At 37.7% G+C, this 27,337-nt stretch overlaps 2 protein-coding genes across 7 annotated transcripts in view; one reads left to right on the top strand and one right to left on the bottom strand.

The window, feature by feature from the left end:
* The window catches only part of CENPP (centromere protein P), a 155,307-nt gene that overhangs the window by 66,271 nt on the left and 61,699 nt on the right, over positions 1–27,337 (top strand). The window lies entirely within an intron of this gene.
* ASPN (asporin) lies at positions 15–24,829 on the bottom strand. Of its 4 annotated transcripts, XM_083489033.1 has the most exons (10): positions 24,436–24,829; positions 20,938–21,199; positions 18,223–18,311; positions 14,138–14,424; positions 13,246–13,358; positions 10,633–10,846; positions 8,168–8,278; positions 4,359–4,452; positions 2,589–2,727; positions 15–1,635 (listed from the first exon to the last, which is right to left on the bottom strand). In XM_083489033.1, exons 4-10 carry the CDS (start codon positions 14,403–14,405, stop codon positions 1,438–1,440), a joined length of 1,137 nt encoding a protein of 378 aa, XP_083345159.1. In that variant the 5' UTR covers positions 14,406–14,424; positions 18,223–18,311; positions 20,938–21,199; positions 24,436–24,829; the 3' UTR covers positions 15–1,437. The 4 variants fall into 4 exon arrangements, with proteins under 4 accessions (XP_083345159.1, XP_083345160.1, XP_083345161.1 ...); XM_083489034.1 differs by lacking the exon at positions 24,436–24,829 and having other exon boundaries at positions 14,138–14,426; positions 18,233–18,311; positions 20,938–21,353; XM_083489035.1 differs by lacking the exons at positions 20,938–21,199; positions 24,436–24,829 and adding an exon at positions 18,633–18,853.

The following is a 27,337-nucleotide window of genomic DNA, read 5'->3' as shown; positions in this document are numbered from 1 at the left end:
AATTGTACAATAGATTTAAGTTAATCAAGGCTATTGATTTCAGTGGCTTTATTCTAACTTATTTGGATACAGTCGACAGTAAATAAATAAGATTATGAGAAATCAGCAAAATTTCAAAATCTAATATAGGAATCTTAGACAGTCATACTAGAAATTAACTCGTACTGAAATCTATTGGAAAGGCTTTTGGATAAAACATGCCAAGAATCAGGCTGCAAAGTTTAATAAGTAGTATATTTTTAATATTACTATTTTACTTAAACTGAATAGGAAACAGCATGACAACATTAAAGGTTTCAATCTAGCATTTTAATGGACACCATTTAGAATTTTTAAATTCTCAACTTCCTGTTTATATGAACAGCACCTTAAATCTATAGTCAAGATAGCCACTTTTATACAGTCCCATCATTAGTTATTCAATCATGATCAAACACATTTTGCATTATATGGATTCAGCAAAGTTACAGTACTCAAGATGTAATATGGAATACAAGGTCAGCATACAATGACAGTGATCCAGTGGCTGTGGTGTACACACACAGCTCTGTGCACACAGGGGCTACTCCTTTTTCCTCTGTAAACTAAGTTTGGTATGCTACACATGTTTGGAATCCCTGTCCATTCATTTAAAAAAAATCCATTTGCAACAGTGTACTAGGCCCCTATGACTGCAGGTCTTTTAACTGTGCCCCAAACTGCCAGCTTGAGTAATTATTTTTACAGTATGTAACAATGGTGTATTTGTACTGGCCTGCAGAGAATTTTATCATTCCTTTAAAAAGAAAAAAGAAAAAAAGTTATAGGATTTCTACATTGTTAATATTTAGCATACATACACCTTTGTTACCAACAGAATTTATAGTTTTCGGGAGAAACTACATGAATAAATACTAAAGGCTTTGAGGCTTGTAAGTGTATGGTATCAATCTTGCCTTTCAGCTTACTACAAAGATATACATATTATCTAACCTGACCTGATGTATTTTACCAACAAATTAATACTACAGTACCTTTTAAAATTTCTTCTTAGCAAGTTTAGTTTACTTTTGTTAACTTAAAAGTTCACAATTCCCGCTTGAAATCTGATAAATACATTTTACAGGATACGTTTGCAATACAGAAAAAAATATAGGTTAATCAAAAAAATGTTTCAAATCTTTGCATTATTTTCTGCTAAGAAAAAAATAGTCTATAAACATAGCTTAGACAACAATGATAGGAAACACCTAATGATAAGTTTCCAGTTTAGGATTCAGGAGGCCTTTTATTCTGGAAGATATGTAAATTTAACATAAGATTAGAATTTTATGGGATATTACATTAGTATTTTATAAAGCAATTGGACAGTATAAAGTTGTCCATCTTCAACAGATTTCAAGTATTATATTGCTGGTTTTAACATTGCAATTTGAATGACGTTTTGGATATACACCTTTATTTTCCATAATTTCCAATCTGCACACTGTTTCTATTTAAAATGCAGCGAAATGTTCCAGGCTGGATATCCCAGTATTTGACAGGATTGTTGAATAAACTTATGCCACTATATAACGTCTTCTTCAGCCTTCCTCCTGTTGGGCAAAAATCATTCACTCCCACTTTTGAAATACTGTTAGAATGAAGAAAGACAACCTGTAAGAGGACAGAAAGAAAAAATAAATATTTGACATATCCCATGACTACATTAAATTGCATGTGAAGATTTGAAATATATGCTAATCCTAGGTAAAAGTGTATAGATTGCAGCCTTAGATATTTGCATCTAAAATTCAAAGGGGAAAGTGAGGTTTATATTGATTCATAGAAAAATATTCAATATACTTTTAATGTTTAATTTTTGATACTTCTTAGATATGCTTTTAGGGGACAAAAGGTAAAAATTAGGGGAAATTGGGTTGCCAGAGTCACTATGATAATGAAAACACAAGTCCAGATGTATCAGTGGTGATAGTTTTGGAATTAAAAGGGAGCGGATAACCAGTTTGAGATGGGGAAAATGGAAGAGTTTGTAAACTTCTATTACTGATCATGTATCCATGTCAGGCAGTCAGGTAGTATTGCATTTACACTGGGACTTACCAGTAACTATTAGGTTTTGGTAATTGCTGCACATGAGTGCATGCTTACATTAAACCCACGTCTTGACCGGTTTTTTAAATAAAAAACCACTAAATATACCTGTACACAGCTGGACAGGTGGAAAGTGAAGTTTTCACCCTTCTCCCTGCCAGTCCCTAGAGCCCCCTGAAAATGACATCCCCCCAAGAGTCAGAAGACCCTGCTAAGTGGGGGGTGAAGGGAGAGTGAAATTTGGGCATAGGCTCCTTTTTTGTGTAGAGCAGAAAGTTCTGCACGCTAGTCCACTCCTCTAAAGGTCCCATGCCACTTGGGAAGTATTTTCTGGGAACTCTGAAGACTGGTGGTAGCAAGGAAGTTAGGTTTTCCTGCCCCCATCTGTGGGCTAAAAACTGAATCCAACACATTTTTTACAAAACGTTTATTGTATAGATTGACAATACACTGAATAAGTAGGACAAAAATGTCAAGAGGATAAGATTTTAAAAGTCTGCTGCATTGTGTATTACCTGCAGATACTTCAGATCTGGAAAACCAGAAGGCACTTTTTTTAGTTTATTCTTCTCTAGATGGATTTCTCGTATATTTGGCATATTAGCAAAACTGCCATTTTCCACATCTTTGATTCTGTTGTTTCCTAGCCCCAACCTAAAGATAAATGTTAAAAAAGAGTAGCTGAGACAATATGGTTTAAGATAACACTAAGAAACCATTTAACATACTGTATAGAGAAATGAACATATAGAAACAGTGGTTAAGAAGTCTTGGCTTACTAGCCAAACCCATAATTTGGTTGCCAGTGACCTACCCTTCCCACGATCCTGTGCAGTGTACAGAGAATTTAGGGAAAAGTGGGGCACTTGCTATTGTACTCAAGTCTTCCAGAAAGAATAAGTGGTACCTTGATGCTGATACCTCCGGCAAAGAGAAACCCAATGAGAAAGTATACAAAAGTATGTTTCAGAACATTGTAGTGGACACTGATCATTCTCGGTTTTCATCATTAGTCTTTATTCTGTTAATAGTCTATACTTAGCATCTGATTCAAATCTCATATTCAGTTGAAACAAGAGCTAATTACAGAGGTAGAATTATATATAGGCTGTCTAATCTGATGCCTATAACAGAAGGAGTCCTAATAATCATTCTGATAAATCAAGACATCCAGTTTTTTGAAAGGTCATTGGGTTTTTCTAAGGCTTCTTTCATCCCCTCCCTTCTCTATAGCAACTCTGCCTTCCTTATGCTGCTCCCTGGACAAACAAACAATATCTTATTTTCAGTCAGCTGCTCTCTCTTTTGCAACAATGCTCATCTGGAAGTAATCCAAATCTCCAGCTGACCTCATGTGCAACCTAAACTGGCAATTCTGTTTGAGATCGAAAGGCTTGGTTATGTACACAGGTTTCTTGACTTGTTTCTTTCAAACAACAGTCTCTGTGAACGTACTGTATAGCCCTATGAACTGTAGCCATTGTCCTGAGTTTTCCTCACACACCCTCCCCATTATTTTATTATTTTCTCAAGATAGGTAAACCTGTCTTCCTAAAATCAGTTGCACTGGGCACTGTCTTCTGAAATTACTTGGTGAAACAAATAATGAGAACTACTATTCACCAGGTCTTTAATCTTACTTTTTTCTCTCAGTTGTGCTGAAGCTGTCTTTTATTCACCATACTTTGGCTCAAGTTCCCATTTGCTCTTCATATTTTTCAATTAAATTAAATTAAACAGCAAAACAAGTTCATGGTAAGTGCTGTTTTCCCCCCTTAGCAATAGCTCTTAAGGACTTTATGTGTGGTGAGTCTTACAAAATAAAGGCACTTTAGTTCAGAGACTGTAATATAATCACAATACTCTCCACATCTTAGTGAAGTAAAAAAAGCAAGTTTTAAATTAATTTGAGTGAAACAAATGGATTGCACAGCCACGCTTCCTTAAGCAATGCCCATATAGAAGCTGAAATGGCTAAAGTGTTGCATAGAAATTTAACAGCTTGCTGTGACCTGTTGCTTGGACCATGACACCAGCTTTTTGACTATGTTAAATGCCACATGAATGAACAAAAGGACTGGCCCAGTTCCTACATAACTGATCATATGCCAGGTACACTGAATCACTTGAGAAATGTTCCACCTCGAAGTGCCCTTATTATTTTTTTAGGAAATATTGGTTGTTTCAATCACTGCACCATTCCTCATAGTTTTAAAAATGAGAAAATGCTAAAATGTTTACATAATATCAAATGTTTGGAAAGAATTTTCCATATTAAGTGTTACCTTTGAAGGTTTTTATAACGAATAAAATCCTCGAGTTCTATTGCAGAAATTTTGTTGCCATCTACATGAAGTTCCAATAGACTGGAAGGCAATCCTATTAGGGAGAGACACACATTAAGTGTTTAAGCTGGACACAAAGAGTTTCAAGAAGCAATGTATTAATCGTGTTGAGGAAAATAGTTTGTTCTGTTTCATTTGCAGGACTTCTGCCTTTAGCATTAAGATGTTATTTTTAATGCAACTGATAGAAAAAGTCTCACTATTGTAAATAATATTGTGCAGAAATTTCTGCAATAAGTTTCTGGAATCTTTCAATGCTGCCATTCCCTTTCCTACTATTAGATAAAAGACCTAGGACAAATTATTATTAGGGTGGGTTTTTTAAAAAATCTTGTTCAATTTATTGCTTTAGTTTTAGACTGCAAAACTATAATCCGGGAGTAAACATGATTGAACTGCATGGTACTTGCTTTTGAATAGGCATATATAGGCTTGTACTGTTGAACAGCAATCCTATGTACATTTTCCATGGACTGTTTTGGACACAGTGGGATTTACTTTTAAGTATAAATGCATACTGTCAATTAAAATAAGTGACTTAGAGAGCAATCCTAACCCCTAGATCTGCTGGCTAGAAGGGGTAAAATGGGGCAATCATACTTCTCCACATGGCTGGGGTGTGGGTGGGTGTTTATGTGTATGTGTAATATGCTCTGGAGGTCACATATACATCAGCAGAAAGATTTGATGGGGTAGACTCTGAAACAGAGGGTCAGAGGCAGTCTTGGAACTGCTGGGAGACGAAAATAAAAATAGGCACTCTTTCGCCTCCTGACCTAACCACCATAAGCCAGCAGGGCTTTGCAAGTGTCCATCACTTCACCCAGTTAGGATTGCTGTATTTCCAATCTGAAGGTATGTTAGGGTGAGAGTGACAAGCCTAAGGTTACCCAGCATGGTAAATGGAAAATATATCTCCCTATATGTTGATTCTTGCCTGTTGAGATCTGTTCAAACCATATCCTATTTTGAAGAATCTGGGATGCAGGAATAGGGTTTCCTTAGTCCTAGGGTTATAAAGTATGTCTATGAGTGGCTTTACATGCATACAGGCATGACACTGCAGACAGCATTGTGCACCGTGGTGCCTTATAACCACATAACCCACTTTATTCATAAGTGGCAAGGACACAACATCTAGTGTTATAGTGGACCTGCATATATTTGTGATATTTCAAATGTTACAATTTCACTATGTATCTTTTGCTAGACTTTTGAGTTTGCCCTAGTACTTCCTAAAATGGACAAAACCAGATACAGACATTGTGTGCAATTTCTCAGCAGCTGATGAGCAAGTTCTTTTTTTTTCTAATAAAAATATGTGATAATCATCACCGTATGTAGGATTTTTCCAAAGGATGTAGGAGTTGCAATTTTATATTTGTCAAGGATATTATGATAGCATAGGCTATGGAAATTGTAAGCATAATAGTATCCTTGTTGTGTTCTTTTCATGCTGATCTGCAGAATAGCTTTCCAAGTTAAATCTAAGCAGCCACCCATACTTCAGAACTGTTGGCCTCTGTATTCAGGGAATAGCCAAAAGTTGTTTCTGTGGTGTGCTTTAAAATTAGAGATGGAAGGCATTTAGTACTTCTAGATTCCAAGAGCTTTCTGTTTATTATATTTAGTTATCATTTTTTGTGCAGTACCATGACCTCAAGCATGCTTCTAATTTCCATAGTGGCTTAGGAAAATATTAAATATCCAGTGCTATTACTTCTGGCAACACTAGTATGAAAATACCAACTAATAGTTTTCTTTCCCTACTCTTTTTAGCATGCTAATATTTTTCTAGTGTATGTATTCATGTTTTTTCTGGTCATTTGTTGGTAAATTAAACAAAAATGTTTGTTCACACTTGTTTGCCTGCCAATGTTAATTTTTACTCAGAAGGGAGAATTTATGTTTTCTCATTAACATTTTCTTGCATTGTGACCCTGAGTTTAGTCAACAAAAAGTTAGGTGGGTTTAGGATCACCTAAGGCTGCAAGCCTACAGTTAGTAACTGGGAGTAAACATTGCTAAACTCAATGGGACTTACTTTGAGGTAAACATGCATAAGTTGTGCGGTTACTTGTGTTCATTCAGGAACTGGGAAGCAAAGAGGATTTCAATTCAGGCTGATTTCCTGTGTTTTATGGCATGTCATGAAAGGATGTCTTGCTTTCCCCAGGAGTTTTTATTTAGAAGGCAAATATTTCCCGAAAATGGTACAAGGAGCTAGTAGTTCTCTACCCTCACTAAGTTGTTATAACTAGTTTAGGAAATTATTTTCTGTAGAGTTCTATGAATTCCTTCAAGTTGTCATAATAATGTCAGAGAAGTTTGCCTCTTTAGTGACTACATAGTGAGTATGTATTCCTGGCTCATGACTAGATATCTCAACAGCAAAAGAGAACTCCTGGGACATCAGGACCCTGGGAAAGGTGGGAGGTTTTCTCCCTAGACCATCTCAAGAAGCGGTTGCTGAGGTTTCTTCCTTAAAGAGGAAGAGTAACATAAACAGACCATACTTCCTCATTGACTTCTCCTGAGAATATTGATTACTTCTTCCTGGAAGGTGGCCCAGCTCTGGGCATCATGCCTTCACCACTGTGCTAATCCTAGAGTCAGTGTACACTTCAAAAGGAGAATTCTGGCTCTTTAATAAGACTGACTGCCAGGATGGCCTTCAACAACATGTACCATTCTAAAAGAGTATTTCAGTTGTCAGCTGGCTTCAAACAAGCACTGGAGCAATGTTTCAGATTGCCTGCCGGTTAGCCTTAGTTTTGCCTTAGTCTTGCCCCCAGTTCCCATAATACATTGCCCCAGGTTTTGATCCCAAGATAACAGCTATTTGCTGTTGCTTGTCCAACAAGACAGACAAGTCCTCTGTCTAGGACTTGGATACTTTACAGCTTTACCCTCTGCCACTGTGCAGTGACACCTCTATGAACCTGAGTCATGAAAGGAGATAATGTATTATCAGTTCATCTGTATTTCCAAATGATCAGGTTTCCTAGGTAGATAGTCATTAGAGTAGCTACAGTAGTGACCCTCTGGAAACACCTACTTCTGGGATTTCTCAGAATTTTAAGGCACTTAAGAAAAAAATGTACCGTAGATTCCGGCGTATTAGGCGACTGGGCGTATTAGGCGACCCCCCAAATTGGCAGCTGCAATTTGAGGGTTCGTCTTATAAGCCCAGTTGCCCAATACACTGGGCAGCAACAGGGGGCGGGCTCAGCTCCGTGCCAGGAGAAAGCCACCCGGCATGGAGCTCAGCCTCCTGCTCACTGCTGCTGCTTCAGAAGCAGCAACAGGGGCGCACTCAGGGAGAAAGCTGCCCGGCATGGAGCTGAGTCTGCCGCCCGCTGCTGCTGCTTTGGAGCCGCCGCCACAGCGGGGGGCGGGCTCAGCTCTGTGCCACCCGTACCTGGCGTATAAGGCGACCCCCGACTTTGGAGAAGATTTTCCGGGGTTCAAAAGTCGCCTTATACACCGGAATCTACGGTATATCCTTTAAATTTGTGCTTCCAAGTTTTTTGCTATCTGCCCAGGTATCTGCATATTTTGGCCGTTCTATGGGTGATCCTTGGTGTGTCCATAGGCTTCTGATGTTTATTATGCATTGTAATTAAAAAGTATATCACCACCATTATTTTTAATTCAATCAGCATAATACCAAACTCAAGATTAGAAAGCAATGTACATGAGAAAATGTAAGATAAAAAACCTGATTTATGTAATAAAAAAGATCATACCTTTAGGAACAGAGTTTAATTTAGCTTCTGCAATTCTTATATGATAGACTGTCACACCTTCGAAGGCCCCAGGTTCTATTCCTTCATTATCAATAGGATTTGCGCTCATCTCTGCCAAAAGAATAACAGTTGTGGTTTGTGAGGCTGTAGTTTTTAAGACACCTTTCCTTGGTTGAGGCTTTTACAGCATTAAGAAATGAAAGAATGTCTTTAAACATGTGTAGCACGATTTCCTCCATTCAGAAATATAAATGTTCTCTTCATACTCATAGGTATGGGTAGTGGCTTCCATGTGAAGGCATGACTCCCAGACAAAGTTGAACTCCAGTGTTTCTTGCTTAGAAATTAAGCCATGTCACATGGCAGAAATTCTTGAAGTCGTGCATTGTTTTTAAGGAGAATACAACCAAAAACCAAAGCAATGCACATCAAAGCTTCTAAAATGTCAGGGAACACTTGCTCCTAGTTGCATACAATTCTTTCAAAAACTTCAGTCAACCTTTCATAAAGCAAACATTTATCAAAGATGGAAATAATTAATTTCCACAAGATGTGATACCGACCAACTTACATGGCTTTAAAGGATTGGCCAAATTCAAGGAGAATAAGGTTGTCATTGGCTGCTAGGCTTGATGACTATATGCTATCTTACTCCTTGGAACTTGGAATAGACATGTAAGTCTGTTCACTAATTCTGTTGTTGGTGAAGTTCATTATGATGAGTTATGCAGCGCAACCTAGTGTTGGGGCAGAAAAGTGTCCAATAGAAATGTACCTCACTCTCAGGATTCAGTTTACTTTTCTTCCTAATTCGAGTAGTCAATGTCCTTTATACTCCCTGCTGTCTCTTCTCAAGATCATGACATATGCTATCTTACTCTTTGAAACTTCTGCATAGGCATGTAAATGTGCACCTTCAGTCTGCTTTTGTAGCCTTAAGCTGCAATCCCCTTAGGCAGTAGCATGCATCTGAATACCAGTTGTTTGCCCTTACGCATGCTTGTGGATTTCCCATAGGCATCTGGTTGCCCACTGTAGGAAACAGGATGCTGGTCTAAATAGTACTTGTCTGTGGATCCAGCAGGGTTCTCCTTATGTTTTTAATTGTCCATGTCACACAGACCAGTGTGAGAGTTTATTTTAAGCCAGGGCCCTCCAAAGCAGCATAATCTATTTTCAAATCTATGGTTCAGTTCCAGTGTGGCATAATGGTTAGAGTGCTGGACTAGGACCTGGGAGGAGCAGGGTTTGAATCCTCACTCAGCCATTAAGTTCACTGGGTGACCTTGAGCCAGTCACCATCTCATAGCCCAACTTACCTCAAAGGGTTGTTGTGAGGATGAAATGGGGCAGGGAGGAGAACCATGTACACATTATTGAGATCCTTGGAAGATAAAAGTGGTATATAAATGTAATAAATAAAATAATGTTTGATTATGTACAGTGTGCCTCCCATCATGGAGTAAACAGAACATATCTCCATATGACTGTGATAAGGAAGGGCACTTTCCTGGATTTTATTTTTTTTAAGGGATGGAGGAGATAGAGTGCCAGGGTGAAATCCACACTTTTTATTTTACCTGACAAACCTTTCCTCAAACATTCTTACAAGAAAACAATGCAATATATCAGTTCCTTAGTTTGTTCTATTGGGAAATGGCAGAATCTTCCACAGTGAGGGTGGAATGCAGTTGTACTATCCCCTTACATTCAGTTTGTCGTATTTCTAAAATGTTTAAGTAACCTGGCAAGACACTTTTCTTGACCTTACTTGCCCAAAGTGAATCACCCCTCTAAAACATCTTATTTAAAGAATAAAAACAAACTAGTCATCTGAAACTTAGGAGCACCCACACTTAGGAATATGATCTCAGTATTTGTCATCCTGGTGCAGATGAGAGTTTGACCACTTAGGCATGTAACACAGAGCACGAGAGCATAGTTGGAAAAACTCAACCAGCTGGGACAAAGTCTAATACACACAAATGCACACAGTTTGCTCAGATGGGGTAGGGATGTATGAGAGAACCATGCAGTAACTTGGGCTGCCTGCCTTGTTTCTGTGTGAACTGTAGCCAGACAAGAAATCATTCCCACACAATTCACTCCCATGTGCAGGTGATGGTTTGTTTTTTTCTCTGCCCTATAAAGCAACCATTCTGTTTGCATTTGCTAGGTAGAGTAGAAAATAACAGGCAGCCAAAAAGGAATCTGAATTCTACCTACAAAGCTTGGGCTAAGAAAAAATAATCTACTATTGGGAACCATTTGTTCAGCAGAAACCCCATGGCTGCATTTGGATGCAGACAGCTCTGTCTCAGCTCTGTTTCTGAGCCTTCCTTTCATCTAGGGCTCATTTAATCCCTGATTTCTATCACATTGCTGATGAATGAAATAATACTGTACTGTAGTTTGCTTCCCCCCTGGTGTTATGCAACAGCTTGATTTATAAAAAACACACTTACCTAACACATGTAAAGCCTTCATTCCTTTAAATGCTTCTTTGTGTATCTTTTTCACTTTATTATCATGAATTCTTATCTCAGCTAAACTCTTTGGCAGATTTGCTGGAATCTCAGTTAAGTGATTATGGGATAAGTAGAGGCGCCGCAACTTTTTTGTTGATTGAAAGGCTTTGGGGTGGATCTTGGTTATTTTGTTGTTGTTCAGTGCAAGTGCCTAGGCAAAATGTGAAAAGCTGAAGTTAGAATATTTATTTTATTTTACGTCTCACATTCAGAAGATGTCATATTTTTTTAAAACTGCATATATGTATTTTGCACATTTGAATTCAAAAACACCATCTACGCATCAGAAAGCTCCAAAATGAAACGTGTGTGTGTGTGTGTTTAGATTTGAAGAAGTAACAAGTAAAAAGAGGGAGTGAAATCAGTCAGGACTTAAGAATGGGAAATAAGAATTAACATTTAGTTTCACTTAGATGTACTGTCAAAACATAAGCTGTATCCCAACTGTGTGTGATTGTGAGAGAAGTCTTATGCCATGGATAGCTTTAGAGCTGAATTTTGCAAGATATTTTGGAACGGTCTCACAACTGCTGATGCTGCTTAGTGAAATTATGCAGGGCAGTGCTTTCCCAGAATCCTGGTTATGGTCCATATTGATTGTGGTACTTAAGATGGGAAAGGATCCAGTGTCTCTGGATCTGTACCACCCAACAGCCCTCCTGAACTATGACACCACAGTGTCTATCTCACTGTGCATCTCTTACCAATTAGCTGGCAGATCCTGTAATTAGAACACTGAATGCTATGCACCACAGTGGTAGCATTAAATGCCATGTAGCTCTGTTGTCGCTTAGTGTTTATAAAATATTTGACAGGGTGGAATGGCAATTCATTTGCCACCAAAGCAAATTCTATATCAAACTTCATGCACATCATGTCCTTGCTCTACTCCCAGTGTTACTCTCCCTCTCAAACGCAAGTTTGCGTGAATGGGTTAGTCTCATTCAAAGCAGGGGGACCAAAGATGGTGTCTACTGTCCCCCTTCCTTTTTTGCAGTGGTGATAGAAAAATCACAACTTCTAAAGTAAATTCCAGCAGAACTGGACATTAACTAACCTGAATCAGAACTTTGTGTATGCTCTCCCCCTTGAGCATCAGGTAAGACTTTAGAACATCACGTGGCTGAAACTTCAGTCAGGTGACCTAAGGTACCTTGGCATGACTATTCCCAAGAACTTGAGGCAGCTGAGGAAGAGGAACCTTGACCCTTTTCCTAGAGAATTGAAGGCTGAAATCTGTGCTTAGGGACAGACCTCTCTTGGTCTGGCAGAATTGCCACCCTAAAAATGTGTTTCCCCCCATTTAGTTTCCTGATTCCAGTACCAATCTTAGACATTTGAAACAATAATCACAATTGCAAGAGGGCTTTGTAAAACATGTCCATCGCTGACATGTGTCTAGCATTTGCTCAATAAGGAATATAGCCCTTAGGCTGGAAAAAGTTTCCCAGTCCTGTTCAGTGAGATTTCAAAAACATGTGTGCTAGTTTGATTTAAACAGAAGGCTGTATGTTGGCTAGGCACAATATTTTGCTACTGGTTGTCAGTAAACAACAGGATTTTACATTAAGCTATGAAATGTTCATTTGTCTTAAAAGACTGTAGTCAATTTATTTATAATTCAAGTGCTAGGCTAAACAAAATGTATTTCTTATATGGCCAAGAACTTTCTGTTAGTTAGGCGTTCAACTGGCCATTCAGCTGGAATCCAAGACGCGGGAAAGTTTATACAAAAAATGTATGAGATTTTCTTTACTTCGGCATATGAAGACATCTGCACTCTGACATAAGGGGAGGAATTCAGCATGAGCTACAGCAGTCTTTCCGTCAGAGCAACAATTTCAGCTTGTCAGGCAGAACGATCCCCTCTTTCCTTCCCCTTTGTTCTGGGGGTTCTGACACACACACACATACCCTGAGCCAATTTAAGGGGCACATAGTGGGAGAAGAGAGCATAAGCCCCATTGCACTAGTGAAAGTCCTTGCACAGGCTTCTACAGCAGGACTCATTAGGGGTGAATTCAGCCCAAGATCTGTCAGTTAATGGTGAACTGAAGGTTGTTCTGTAGTTTAGGTAAACAATAAACCAGGAATATTGATCAACTTTGTGTATGGAAAGTGTTTTTTCTGTGCTTTAGATAACAAATACAGTGGTACCTCGGGTTACAGACGCTTCAGGTTACATACGCTTCAGGTTACAGACTCTGCTAACCCAGAAATAGTACCTGCTAACCCAGAAATAGCACTTTGCTTCAGGATGAGAACAGAAATTGTGTGGCAGTGGCGCAGCAGCAGGAGGAGGCCCCATTAGCTAAAGTGGGTTAAGAACAGTTTCAGGTTAAGAACGGACCTCCAGAACGAATTAAGTTCTTAGCCAGAGGTACCACTGTAACTGACTTTTCCCATAAGTGTTATTGGTCTTTTCCCACATTGCTTTCCATACATTTTATGTTAATGGCTGTCAGGGTAGAAAACATCAACTTGACATAAGATAGATTGCCATAGTCCTTGATAGAGACAAATACTAGGAATGCTAGAAAGCAGACTTACATGTAGTGATGTGAGTCCTTTAAGATCATTCTCCTTGACCTCTTTTATTTTGTTATTTTGAAGGTCTATCATGCGAGTATCATAGGGAATATTCTTTGGTATTGAGGTCAAACCTATTAATTAGAAATAAAAAATAAATATTCATCTGCAAACAAAAGACCCTTTAATCTCCATTTGTTTGTATTATGCTGAAATGTTTGTTTCAGTATTGCAATAATTTAAAATGCTTTGTAACCATTAATTCCAACTTTTGGGTATAGCCAATGTTACTCATAGTAGACCCATTGATATTGCTGGGTCTACTCTAAATATGAATTGGTTGGCTATCACCCCTTCCAACTATCAATAAAATCTAATGCTGATTGTGCCCCCTTCTCCTTTGTTTGAGTAACAGATGAAGCTATATTTAGAAACCTGGAATCAGGTTTCAGTTTATCAGAGAGTTCAACATGGGCAAGGTAGCATCCGATAAATTGAACAGATGAGATTCTACTGAACTCTTACAAAAAGACTGCTCTGGTGGCGTGGTTATGCTTTTTTAAAATGACTTTATATCTAATTAGGCATAAGATTAATCTAAAGCTATGCTAGAGATACACAAGAAAGTAACAGATAGCAAAGCAGTTCTTTCCATAGGCTTGTGTTTATTTTTGAGGTGTCCAAATAACCCTAATACCTTGGTGATGGCAGCTGTTGAAATAATTCTGGTTAACATATTAATTTACTGAATAGACTTTTATTGAACTCTGTTTCTGGGAAATACTCTTAGAGTTCATAGGCTCTTGAGAAAAAACTATTACCACCTCCAGATTGTGCCATTTCAAAAAAGTGTGTGGGTATTACAAATAAACAACATAGATCCAATGAAAATAAAGCACAGATTTATTCTTACCCAAATCTGAACAGTGTACAACTCTCAAGTAGCATTGACATCCAAAGGGACATACAGGAAATAAATCAAAGGGTATTATGGGTGCCCTAGTTGGAAAAAGAGAATTGTCATCATCTCTGTCATCGTCATCTTTGTCGTCATCATCATCGTCGTCGTCAAGGTCTTCCATATCCATGAGCATCATGTTCTTGAAGGTGAAGTATGAAGGGCTTATAAAAGGCTTAGCAGAGCACAAAGCCAAGAGGAGGAGAAGCACATATTCTCTCATATCTTCAGAGAACACACTCCTAGTAAAAAATACAAGCTAGTTTGTAATTTGTTTATGCATTTCCTTTCTTTGTATGCTGTTGTCTGGAACTTCTTCTTAGAAGTTTGTATTTCCAATATGAAGAGTTTCACTGTTGCAGCCCATAAAAATGAATTTTCCCAGGATGTAAGTATTCTTTAATGGGGCCCATTTAGATGCTTTGATGAACTCATGGCCTCATAGCCTGGGTTTGAAAAGAAATACTACAAAGACTTTGAGTTTGCCCTAATGGCTTTAGAGAGTTTCAGCCAATGTGCACATAAAGTGGCTCAGATTTCATTCCTAGTTCTCAGGAACAACTCCTTGGACAGGGGGTAGTGACTGTATTGTGTTGCATTATTTGCACCTTAATATCCAATGTACCAACTTGCCAAACTTTGGTTTAGCAAGAACAAACAAGTGTTCAGTTATCCAGAACAAAAACTGAAGCCACTTTGCTCCTCCCTGGTCCTGCAGCTATCATTCTATCTAGGGCTATACATTACAGACAAACCCAGGTTTGTGGCTTGTCTTGCTACAACCAATGTTTGTTCTTATTTATTGCTTATGGCTTGTTTGTGGTAGGCAAATTGTGAGCTGGGTTATGGCTTACCTCAGGGTAGCCATGACTTAGCTCCAGATAGCACAGCACCAGCATGGCTGTGGCAGGAGCAACACAACTGCATTTTTAACCCTGGGTTGCTCATACTTGTGTGCCATAGTTTGTCTTAATATTACTTGAGAACAAGGCCAATATGACACTGTGAGGTGTAGAATTATTTGAGATTTGCAGCCAGTTATATAGTGCATGAAGATTAAAACTAGTGTATTGTTACTTGGCAGTACTTTTTTAAATTGTCTGAAGAAGTCCGGGGCTCTTGCTGAATCAGTGAAGTGAAATCAACAAGGGAGGGAACTTTATGAGCTACCAAAACTCTCATACTTCTCCATGAACTGCTTCCACTTGCCCCTCTGAGGGTGTGTACACAATTACACTCTCATTCTTTGGAATTTTGGAATTAACTCATTCAAGGAAATGACTGTCTTATTGTTCCATATTCATAGCACTTGTAGCAACAAAGAATCTTGTGCCTTTTTAAAGGCTTTTTAAATTGCAACCTTCATTCCCAAAGTTTATTTTGTTGGATACAACTTTATTAAGAGATTTGTATAATGAATCCGTGAATACATTTCTCATCCCTCCCTCTCTGAAGGAACTATTCTGTTCCATTCTATATACTTAGGCACCTTCACAGCAAAACAGAGCAGCTTTCAATAATGTTTAAAACAAATCTGTTGGCCTGTATGACTTTCTTCTTACTGTGTGGTTCATAGTTGCACAGATAAGAAGTGCAAGCAATTAAATAAACAGACTATGTGCTTTCATTACTGTGGCCAGATTGTCTGAAAAGGTCCCCATACTTGAGGATGCACAAAGTTTTAACCAGAAAACATTCAGCACCTGATGCTGGGGGCAGGGACAGCAGCACTGCTACTTTATTATATGGAGTTCCCTCCATATGTATGCTGTGTGAAGGAAGCTTCTGTCCATACGTGAAATTAAGGAAATCTCTCCTTCCTTGCTAATAAAACTCTGTGGCCTCTCTTACTATTGTTCAGTTTTCTCCTCAAGGCAATAATTTCTTCCCATTTCTCTTAGAGTAATTTCACGTATAATGAAGATGCAAACTCAGCTCTGCTCAACAAGAAGCTATAGCCAGACACAATTCCCAATGAGTAAATCAGCATTTACCTTTTTAGGTGTATACTTAAAATATATAAAAATGTATTATGGTCTAAATGCTAAATGTGCATTATAATATGTATTCTGGCCCTAGCAGTATGATAAACTCCAAACACAAATCTTGAATGGCTGGTGGAAATGCATTCCTTTGAACCAAGTGATTGGTGAGTGAAATAACACTGAAACCTAACTACTTTCTCAACATCTGTAATAGGAAAAAATACCCTGACCTCAGAGCTTTTGCATGCTGTTAAACTGTGCTGTTGACATACTGTCTTAACAGTAGGAAAAGTCCTAACTAAGCCCCTGGTCTTATGGGGAAAACTTCCTAAGTATTTTATTTTGGCACAGGAAATCATTATTTTAGAGAAGGTAGGGAAACATTGTTTCATGCTGCCAATTTGGCCAGAAGTATGTTGTAACTTCAATAATTAACTTTACATCAGAAAGTTGAGTTAGATTGATTTGAGACATTGGGGATATGTACTTCAAGTATATATGAAACATAGAAGAAGTTGGAATATGTTTTCTGTCTGACTTTTGCCAAATAATACTCACTCTTGATTTGCTCTTGCTTTAACAATGTATGTATGCAGTTAAAAACTAAAGCTACAGGTTTATATGTACAAAGAAAAACCACAAAGGCAAATTAACTTTTATACGTGGAAAATCTGAGAAACTGAGAGCACAATTCTATGCTAAGAAGTAGATGTGGAACTTGTTTGTAGGCAAGTGCTGATAGGATTGCAGCCTAAGTGACTTTCACAAGATAGCAGCCTTACTATCAAGTCAATACCCTAAACTTTCTGATATGTTTCTTTCTGCATAAATGGCAGGGTGCCACATCAAGTATTAATATTTATAAATAAAATTACTCAATAGATTAGGATTAGAATACAGGTGCTTTTTCCACATTAATACTTGGTGCAGCAGTCAGTGCTCCTCCTTATATAGTATTTTTAAAATGCTGCCTGTCAGGATATTAGTAGGTAACTCATGTGCAATTATGCACAATTTAAGGTGCAGTCAAAATAATAAAAAGTACTAGGATGGAAAGCATCTCAATTATATTAAAATAACCAATTATAGAACAGAGTGTAAAAATAATTATTGGGTTATATGCAAACCTACAGTGAACACCATTTAGTTGTCTAGTGGGAAAATGTCAGTTGCATAATATTATAATATTTGGTACTTGTTTTCATGACAAAGCTGACACTGGAGTGTATTCTAAATGGCTAAAAGGCAGATTTTAAAAGTGCTAAAAATTTCCATTGTCTAGAGTAGGGTGCCCACACAACCTTGTCTCTAAATAATGTAAATCAGAAGCAAGAAAATGATGTTTTTTTGTGAAGAGCCATGGGAAATTCTTGTGTTCGCTAGTAACCCCCAGTCATTGCTCTGCACAAAAACAGAAACCATAGAAGGAAAAGAGGAATCCTGAGCAGTGAGTTAGTTATAAACTTAGCATCTACTAACCTTTCATACATTCTCCCAGAGAAATTGTTTCATTTTAAGCTCTTTTGTGTTTATAATATCTACAGCATAAAGGTGAAACATTGCAGAAATGTTTACTGTATAATATTGGAAGTCAAACATTTTTTAAATGCAGAGACTTGCTATGTCTTGGAGGGGAATTAAATATGTTCATCTGTTCAAAACATCAAAGAAGAGGCACTTTATACTCCTTCCATGTTTTTGTAAACAATTATTTGGCAGTGAGTTTCAGATTCTGAATGCCTGGAAACATTGCTAATTTTTTTAAAAAAATCATTAAATGTCTATAAAACTGTATAGGAAGCTATTTTTTCTCTCTTAGATAAATATAACTGTGCTATGGTAGACCAGTTCAAAAGGTACAGGTTTCCTGTTTTCCTTTCTTCATACAGTTCACAATATAAAAGCATTTATACTACTGTGTACAATCATCTAATATATCCTTTAAAATACCGAATAGTAGTCAATTAGCTTACATTAGTAATGATAAAAGCACACTGTTAAGTTACAATGAGAACAGTTTTTTTTAAAAAAAAACAACCAAAAACTAAAACATACCTTTCTGATTTGTCAAGTTCTTCTAAAGATAAAAATCCACCTGAGAAGTTTATATCCAGTTCCTTACTATATAGAACTCAGATTCAAGCCTGTAAAATGAACAATAAATAATAAAAGGGTAAAAAAAAAGTCGCTTTAAAGTTCCCGTTCCTTCTGGCACTCTGGGTGATACTTGAATAAACTGCTTCTGTAGATTAGTCTATCTGAGCACTGAAGAATGATGTTAAGAAAACTTGTTACTACTCATGTGTTTTTCATCACTGCTTGTATCACAGCCAAAACTTCTAGCTTAATTCTAGACGTCTAAGCAGAAGATGTGGTTAAATTTGAAGCTTAATAATGCATGGCACAAAGCCAGTGCAAGCCCCATATGGTTCATTCAAGTCCATTTCTGATGTGCAAGTACACACCTCATAAAATTTCTGCAGTGTGTCATTTCTTACATAAATGAAGACGTCTCCATCTTTCTACCCAGGACAACCTAACAGTAAATGAATTATTCTATGTTGGTTATATTTAAGGGGATATCAGTAGAGCTGAAGGCAGAGGTATTTAAATAAACAACTATGTATTGGGTTACAGGATGATCATATAGAGAGAGAGCTATGGCAGTGGTCTCAAGCAACGTGCCCACTGGGGTGCATAGTGAGTTTGCTGACACACCCTTCTCCCAAAATGCATCTAGTTAAAGTTTTGCGCCAAATATGGCCCCTTACCTGACCTAATGATTGCTGGGCAGAGAGAGGAAAAGACCACCACTCCATTTACACACACATTCTGAGTCAACATAAAAGAAGTAGGACATCCAACTGAACTGGATTCTTTGAAGAGGCCAGCATACTATGATTTTTCAGTATCCTCCAGCAGATTGGTTGGAAACACGCTGCTCAAGATCCTACAAACTGGTCAACAAAGTCCAAACACCCAAAGGAACTTCAACTTATGTTTCTAAAATAGTAATTTCCCATGCCACATAACAAATGTCTTTTATAACTTGAACTTCAAAAAGCACATTATGAAACAGCAGGGAGAGGTCTTTTCCCTCTCTCATAACTCATAAGCAGGGAATGGATACAACAACCCTCTCCCATACATGATCCCTATTCTCTGAGTTGAAAAGAATGGAGATTTGTTATGTGCTTCCCAATGGCATCTGATTAGCCATGGGATCAAAAAGACCTTGAACTGATACAACAGGGCTCATGTTATGTTATGTTATGTTATGTTATGTTATGTTATGTTATGTTATGTTATGTTATGTTATGTTATGTTATGTTATGTTATGTTATGTTATGTTATGTTATGTTATGTTGTTATGTCCCGAGAAATAGTCAAGAATCCATTCAAGATGCCCAGGGGAACACCAAGCACACCAAGCAAGAGTAGAATGCATGATGAGCCTTTCAAGGAAGATACTTCCATGTGGCTGTCCCAATGAGTTTACTGGGAAAGTTCCTTTTATGAGGACAATCTACTCACTAGAAAATTTAACAGCAGGGTAGTTTGAACAGGTGTGTCTTAAAATAAGACTTCTCTGCACTTTAATAGCATCTTAGAATGACATAGCATTATCCATATTTAGATAACATAAACGGTAACATGACATAGCATTGATAGTAAAAAAAGAGAGAGACACTGATGCTCCATGATGGACTGAGGTAGTCCATCATGACTTCTAGCCATTGATATTATGATTTATGTAATTCTCCCATCCCAGGATGCAGAAAAGTAGGTGAATCTGAACCTGCACCTTTCCTCCTACTTGAGGCAGATTTTTACCACCAATACTGGGGAACCAGAAAGCCTGAGGCAATTGAGCTAGCCTTGTGGTAGTGTGTGTAGTTCTTCGGCTTAGTTCAATATATTGTCCCACCTCAGAAATGTTGTCTCTTGGGTATATGACTCAGACCCAGAATAGATGAAGAGTGCGCCTTTATTTAAAAAACAAACAAAAACAAAAGCGCAACTATGCAAAATCTAAGCCTGGCCCTTAGTTTTGCTAAGATGTACCATCTCAATAAGGAATACTCTCTCATATAAAAAGCCTTCTGCATATAGAACACTTACAAGTTAGGGACATAATTGTTTTTTTAATTCAGTTGTAGTGGAGCAATGGAGACAAGTTTTTACTACCGTCTGGGGATAGGCAATTTGTGGTAATATCACAACTTTTATGGTCTGTTTTTTAGTATATCTAAAATCCTTTGCTTATTAGGGGCTACTGCACATTTTCTTCAAAAAATTGCTTTGCACAGGTAACTACCATAGAGTGATCAAAATTTTCAAAAGTCTGTGGCTTGGATTTTGAAAAATAGGGGGTCCTCAGTAATTAACTAGTTGGGAACCGCTGACATAGATTATTCCCTAACAACTCCTCTGCTCCCAAAATTGGGCTTCCCAGTTCTCACGTGTCTGTATACCCTTGAAAGATAATAAACATTATCTTTCAGGCTAACTCTCTGCTCAGAGTCTGACTTCTCTGGCTGCAAATATTCCCTCAGGGAGGATTTTATACAGCTCAGAGATTATGCTGTTATGAAGTCCAATGCCAGGAACCAAATCTCTCTTTCCCTTTCCCTCTCAAAGTGTTGTCTCTACCCCTTTCTGGCTAGCCGTACCCACAGCCAATCAGAGTGAAGCTCTAGCTCAGCATACTGAGAGCTATATAACTCTGGTGGAGTTTTGCCCATATTGTACCATCAAACTTCGCTTTACCTGGGCCATCTGTCATAGTAAGTGACAAGGTTTAGCTGCACTTGTGATCCTCATCCTCCTTCCTAAGGCAAGCCCTGCTTTGGGAGCTGCATAGTGAGTCCTTTACTTTTCAGTCTTTCTTTATTTCCACTCAAATACAGCATAAGATTCTGAGATCTCATGAATTTTCTTGTCTGTTCCCAGTTGCCACAGTTAATTCTTCTATCCATGGCCAATTCACCTCCATCAGGTCACAACAACACACTGGTATTATTGGCAGATCCTGCAACAATTGGCCCAGTGGGTAATCATCTTAGCAGACATTACTATAGTAGAGTAACTGAGGTCACATTTGGGGAAAATAATCAGATAACAAGTGTCTCTTCCATAATTTGAATGATTTTTAGGGCTTAGCAGAGAAGTTACATATCTTGAGTAAAGCAATAATCAGACTAATAATAGTGAGCAAACCTTGTGTATATTAAGCCTATTTTTTATATTTAAAAAACTTATTACAACAACAGCTGATTCTAGTTAAATCAACATAAACTAATCAAAATACAATTTCCTAGCAAATCAATTCAGAATAATAGCACTGCTTTAAAATAGTTGACATTATGGCAGAGTATGCTCCAACTGGACTTTTGTGTAATATAAAAATGCCATTAGATTATGTAATAGTAATATGTCAGTTAGTGTCTATAAATAGCAGCCATATTTGGGGTTCCTGTCCTATTGCAATATGATTAGCACTAGTACACACATTTTAAAATCTCAAGTATCTTTTCATCCATTTTCTTTAAATACTCATATAACATTTGCATTACATTTTTAAAAGGATATTTCCATATGAACATCCTGCAATACATTTTTTGCTTATTTCCCCCCATTGTTTTTTGATGATACTAGCTCCTGAAAATACAAATTCTCATTTTTGAATTGGGCCAAGATGATTTAATATGACATAGTTTTCTAGTGATATGTTTTGACTTTAGTTCAGTCTGGCTTATTTTAAAAAGCTGTACATTGTTTATGTTGCTTGACTATGGAAAATCCATTATTTCAGAACTGTAGTTATTTTTTTATCTTTTACCAGATGTCAAAAGAAAAAAAAATCACATAAACATTTATATAAACACAAATACTGCACAGAAGCTTTTTTACTCTTTTATCTATTAATGCATACTTAAACCTTGTTCAGAAGTTTTGCTCATTCTCTGTACCTTTTTTTCCTCTGTTTGCACTGTAAATTCAATGCTTTTTTTAAAGTGTTGGACGGATGACTATTGTATTGAAATATGCTGGTATGTTGGGTTAGAGAACCAGAATAAACGCTGTACACTCAACCGCACAATACATTTTTCTAAAGTTTGCACCCAGATGATAAATATAGCTACATGAAATTGGAAAATGTTCCTGAAAGCAAGCTATGCTTGCTCTTGATTGTCTTGTGTACTGGTCATGATTCAGTGCTCTCTGGGATCAGTCAAGCATTTTGATTTGGTGCTTCATTCATTAGTTGTCAGTCCTTTCTCACAACATAAGCTGTTCTGGTGATTTTTAAACAATAAGAAACATAGAAGTCATGAAGTTAACAGCATGCAGTTCCAGCAAGAAGGTCAGGCATGATTTGTGAGATGTACAGTGAGGTTTAGAAGAATCATGAACGGACAAAAGGAGAAAATGTAGTAATGAACTCTCATGTAGGAACTTGTAAGATTGATATATTGAGGGCTACATTCCAGTATGAGAAAAATGGTGAACAAGAAAGATAGAGGCTGTAGTATATAATCTTTAGTAATCCATGGAAAGATATTGAGAGGTAGTTTGTGGAACACAACATATTTGTGCAAGAGTTTTTGCAAACAGAAAAAAATGGAGAAACCACTTGAAGCATCCACTGTGTCGAGCTATTTCAATTGCTTTTGTTTGATTTTGATAATAAACCTCATTTGCAATGGAGGTTGAATAATTTTGATTGCAACTGTATATTAAGTGTACTAAGGTAAGTTATATTGGTGTTGATAATAGTTAGGACAAACTGAAATATCAGTAAACAGAAAACAAGATATCAAATGCCTGTGTTCCCTATTTTCTGTCATGCAAGAAGAACGGACTGGAGAAGTAAACTATATATCTACAAGTGTGAGAAGTGTAATGCCATCATGGAATTACTGAAACAGTAGTAAGAGTACAGGTGTATGAGCACCATTGTGATGAAATGAATACAGTGGTGCCTCGCAAGACGAAATTAATTCGTTCCGCGAATTTTTTCGTCTAGCAATTTTTTCGTCTTGCGAAGCACGGTTTCCCATAGGAATGCATTGAAAATCAATTAATGCGTTCCTATGGTCAAAAAAAGTCCAAACAAAGCCAAATTTGGTACAACAAGAGTTTATTAAGTGCTCTTTAAAGTCACACATACTGTAAAGAGCATTTCAAAATTCAAACCCAGAATTTTTTTTTAAAAAAACAGCAGAGTGGCCCAATGGTCACAGAAAATCATAAAAATGCAGAAAAAAACGCACAAGCTTCCAGATTCTTGCAAACCCCTTCCCAACACCAAGTCCTTGAATTCCAAACACCCCAACCCAAAATCCAACCCCCCCCCCAAAAAAAAAGTTTTAAAAGCTTAACTTACCAAATGGCTGCAAAAGAAGTTTTGGAAAAGCTTCAAAAATCACCAAAGTCTTTAAAAACCTCAAAAAAGGCTACTATGTACACTGCGTTCTATGAGTTGCTCCTCGAAGTCAAGTCACACCTGTATTAACGGTGTTAAGAAAAAGGAAAAAAACTTGCAAGACGTTTTCGTCCTGCGAAGCAAGCCCATACGGAAATTCGTCTTGCGAAGCAGCTCAAAAACGGAAAACCCTTTCGTCTAGCAAGTTTTCTGTCTTGCGGGGCACCACTGTACAATCTTGAATTTGGGCCATAGAAAATTGCGTTCTGCTATGAGGATTACAGAATAGCCTTGGGAAGAGTAAAGTTTTTAGATAAGCTTGCATTTTTAAAAATAAAAAGAAAGCTTATTGAAGATTGAAGCCCCATTGGCCAAATATCAAAGGAGGAAAGACTAACTCACTCAATAAATGTAAAATTTTATTGTAAGTCGGAGGAAAAATGAAAACCAAAGAGTTGGAACATGTCTTTTTTTGGCAGAATTTCTTAATTTAACAACCAGATTTATAGAGGATGTTCCAGATAGGTAGGTTCTGGCTTGTCCTACCATCACAATTAGTATCAAGAAGTTTGATTAGTGTCTCTGTCATTTATTTTCTTTTTAAATTTTATATCCCACTTCTCACCATCTAGGTCTCAAAGCAGTAGTACACGTGGCAACCATTTTAGACATGTCCAATTGATATGTGGTCGCCAACATGTGGGTCCTTTTCTGGACCCAAAAGAGGGAAGAATGGGGATGGGGCAGGCTTATGTGTGTTCCACCAGTGTGAGTGTTGACCCAGAATGCAACCCCCATGGCAGTGCTTTGTCTCTAGAATAAAAGGTGCCAGTACTCACCATGAAGTTGTACAGTAAGTGTCACACTTTTTAACAACAACAAAAATAGATGCTGGTACTGCGTACCCTTGCGTACCGTCTGGGGGCACTGCCCCGCGGAAACATTCAGTTGCCTTTACTTAGAACCACAGTTCTTTTGATTAACAAGTAAATGGGGTGAATCTTATTTGAGCAGGTCATCAAAAGTTTCCAGTATATAGGCTTGGTTTATGTCATTCATTGGTTGCAGGAAATGTTCACTTGGTGTACTGTAACTGTATTTGTCATGTCCTCTTCCACTCCCTTCCCAGAAGTATCAAATAATGTTGGTATTTGGACAACATTTTTGGGTAGCATTATTGTAATATAATGGAGTGCTTGTTTATATTTTATGCTTGCGTGGCCTGGAAAAAAAATACCCATTGCTTTATAAAAGATGTCTAAAAAGCAAAAGCTAACAATTATATGATTCTTGAAAGCCAAGAGTTTATGTTACTTCTATTTTCGTTTCCTTTTTGTTGACCAGCATGAAGACTAAGCCATTAGGGTATTGGTCTCTGAGCTTGCATATTTAGCTCATACATACATGAGCTAAATAATACTCTTCTTAAAACTTGGCTCCTCCTTGAAACCATGCAGTTGATTATATCTGACTTTTATCTAAGATATAAAACAATGCTTAACTTAGAAACCAGATACTTACCTCCTCTAAAACAAAAATCTAAAATATCATTTGATTAGGAGGTACGGTATGTGGAATATAGAATAAACTAGTAATTTGCTGAAAATACAGTGTTCTGCATTTGTTCTTTCACCAGAATTGCAAATATTTATATTTCTGTGGGAGAATTACCAAACATAATTGTAGGGAGCAATTCAAAATCACATGCATAAAGTAGTACGAAAAAATGAAGTAAGCAGAATCATTGGGTGCAGCTTCTGGGCCTTATTTTACCATCCTTTTTTTTGTTTTTTTGTTTCTCAGTTCTTAGATTAAACTGGGATACAATCAATAATTCTTCTTTCTTTATAAGGCATCAAGAATTTGGTAGTAATGAGCACTCAGGTTTCTGATTTTCATCAGTGGAAGAACTCAGCCCCATGTACACAGTAGAATCTGTTTGTTTGTTTGTTTGTTTGTTTATCTATTTAGGGTTTGGTATCCGACTTTTCAGCTCAAACATGGAGATGCCCCAAAACAACTAGCAAAACATATAAACAATTTTAAAATGCAATAAAAATGCAATAAACTCTACAGAACTAATAAATAGCAAGGAAGCCAAAACTGGAAAAATGTTTAAGCAGAAAAATAATTAAAAGCACGCTGGACAATAAAAGTATTTAAATGACAATAGAACACTGGCAAAGTAGAAGATAACCTAACCACCTCATGCAGTGAGGTCCACAGCCCCATTCACCCATCATGGTAAAACATAGTCTGAAACAAACCATGGCTTACTGTGAATAAGCAGCATGTTAGTACACACTGCTCAGATTGTACGTGCCCCACTTCTCCCTTGCTTCTAGGTAACTTGGTCCTAATTCATTACAGGATTTAAATCTCATTGAGGCGAACTGACAACAAATGCAACCAGTATAGCAAAGGAGCGAGAAGATCCTGAAATGTACCACCAGTCAAAATTTTAGCAACAGCATTTGTCACTAGTGGAACTTTTTGAACAATTTTCAGTGTCAGTTCTACATAAGGCATAATTACAGTAAAGGTAAAGGGACCCCTGACCATTAGGTCCAGTCGTGGCCGACTCTGGGGTTGTGGCGCTCATCTCACTTTATTGGCCGAGAGCCGGCATACAGCTTCTGGATCATGTGGCCAGCATGACTAAGCCGCTTCTGGCGAAACAGAGCAGCACACTGAAACACTGTTTATTTTCCCGCCAGAGCGGTACCTATTTATCTACTTGCACTTTGCTGTGCTTTCGAACTGCTAGGTTGGCAGGAGCTGGGACCGAGCAACAGGAGCTCACCCTGTCGCAGGGATTTGAAATAATTACAGTAGTCCAGTCTAAATGTAACTAGTGTGTATATGACTGTCGGCCAGGTTTGATTGCTCCCGGAGCTAGCACATTTGATGCACCAGCAAAAGCTGAAAAATATGTGCTAATGGACAGCTGCCTCTTGAGCATCAGAAACCACCCCAAAGTTGTGAAGCTGTTTTTTTTTAAGGGAAATGCAACCATATAAAATCACAGTACCACCCAGTCATTAGGTCAGTGGCCTTACTACAAAGAACACTTCTGTATTGTTCTAATTATCTATCACTAGCCAAGGCAATGGCTCAGACCTATTACAGCCATCCTAGACTGGGATGGAAAGACTAAAGTATTATAGATCATGTAATGGTGAGTGAAGCAAAACCAATAATATTGAAAATAAAGGTCTCCTAACCTGTCGTATAATTTCAGTATTTTCTTCAAGTTACGAAATAAAAATTGCTAAGGATGACTGGAGTATTAATCACAAGCCACTTAACTGTCTTGGGGAATTTGACATGGGATTTGAAGGAATAAACACTGAGATCATACACCCTTCACTTTTTTAAGCAACCTCTGTTCCAGAAAGAACAGGCTTTATTTTCCATTACTGTCTACTGTACCCAGCACTGGAATGTTGTACAATGATATTTACATAGTTTCATGAGACATAGTAGCTCAGGGTAGCCAACCTGATCCCCTCTATATGTTGCTGGACTACAGTTCCCATCAGCCTCCGCCAGCATGGCCAGTAGGGATGAAGGAAGTTTAAATCTGGGAACATCTGACGGCACCACTTTGGCTACCACTGCAGTAGCCAATCCATATAATACCATACCAATACAGTTCACCAAATATGAGAGAAATGTCTGGCAAATGGTAAGGTAAATAGAAATGATGGAAGAATTACAAAGGAGACCATGGAATTTTTT

This window comes from Podarcis liolepis, assembly GCF_965112155.1.
Source record: "Podarcis liolepis genome assembly, chromosome: 2".
NCBI lineage: Eukaryota > Metazoa > Chordata > Lepidosauria > Squamata > Lacertidae > Podarcis > Podarcis liolepis.
The sequence above is the reverse complement of the archived record's forward strand: the minus strand, read 5'-3'. Positions and strand labels throughout refer to the sequence as shown.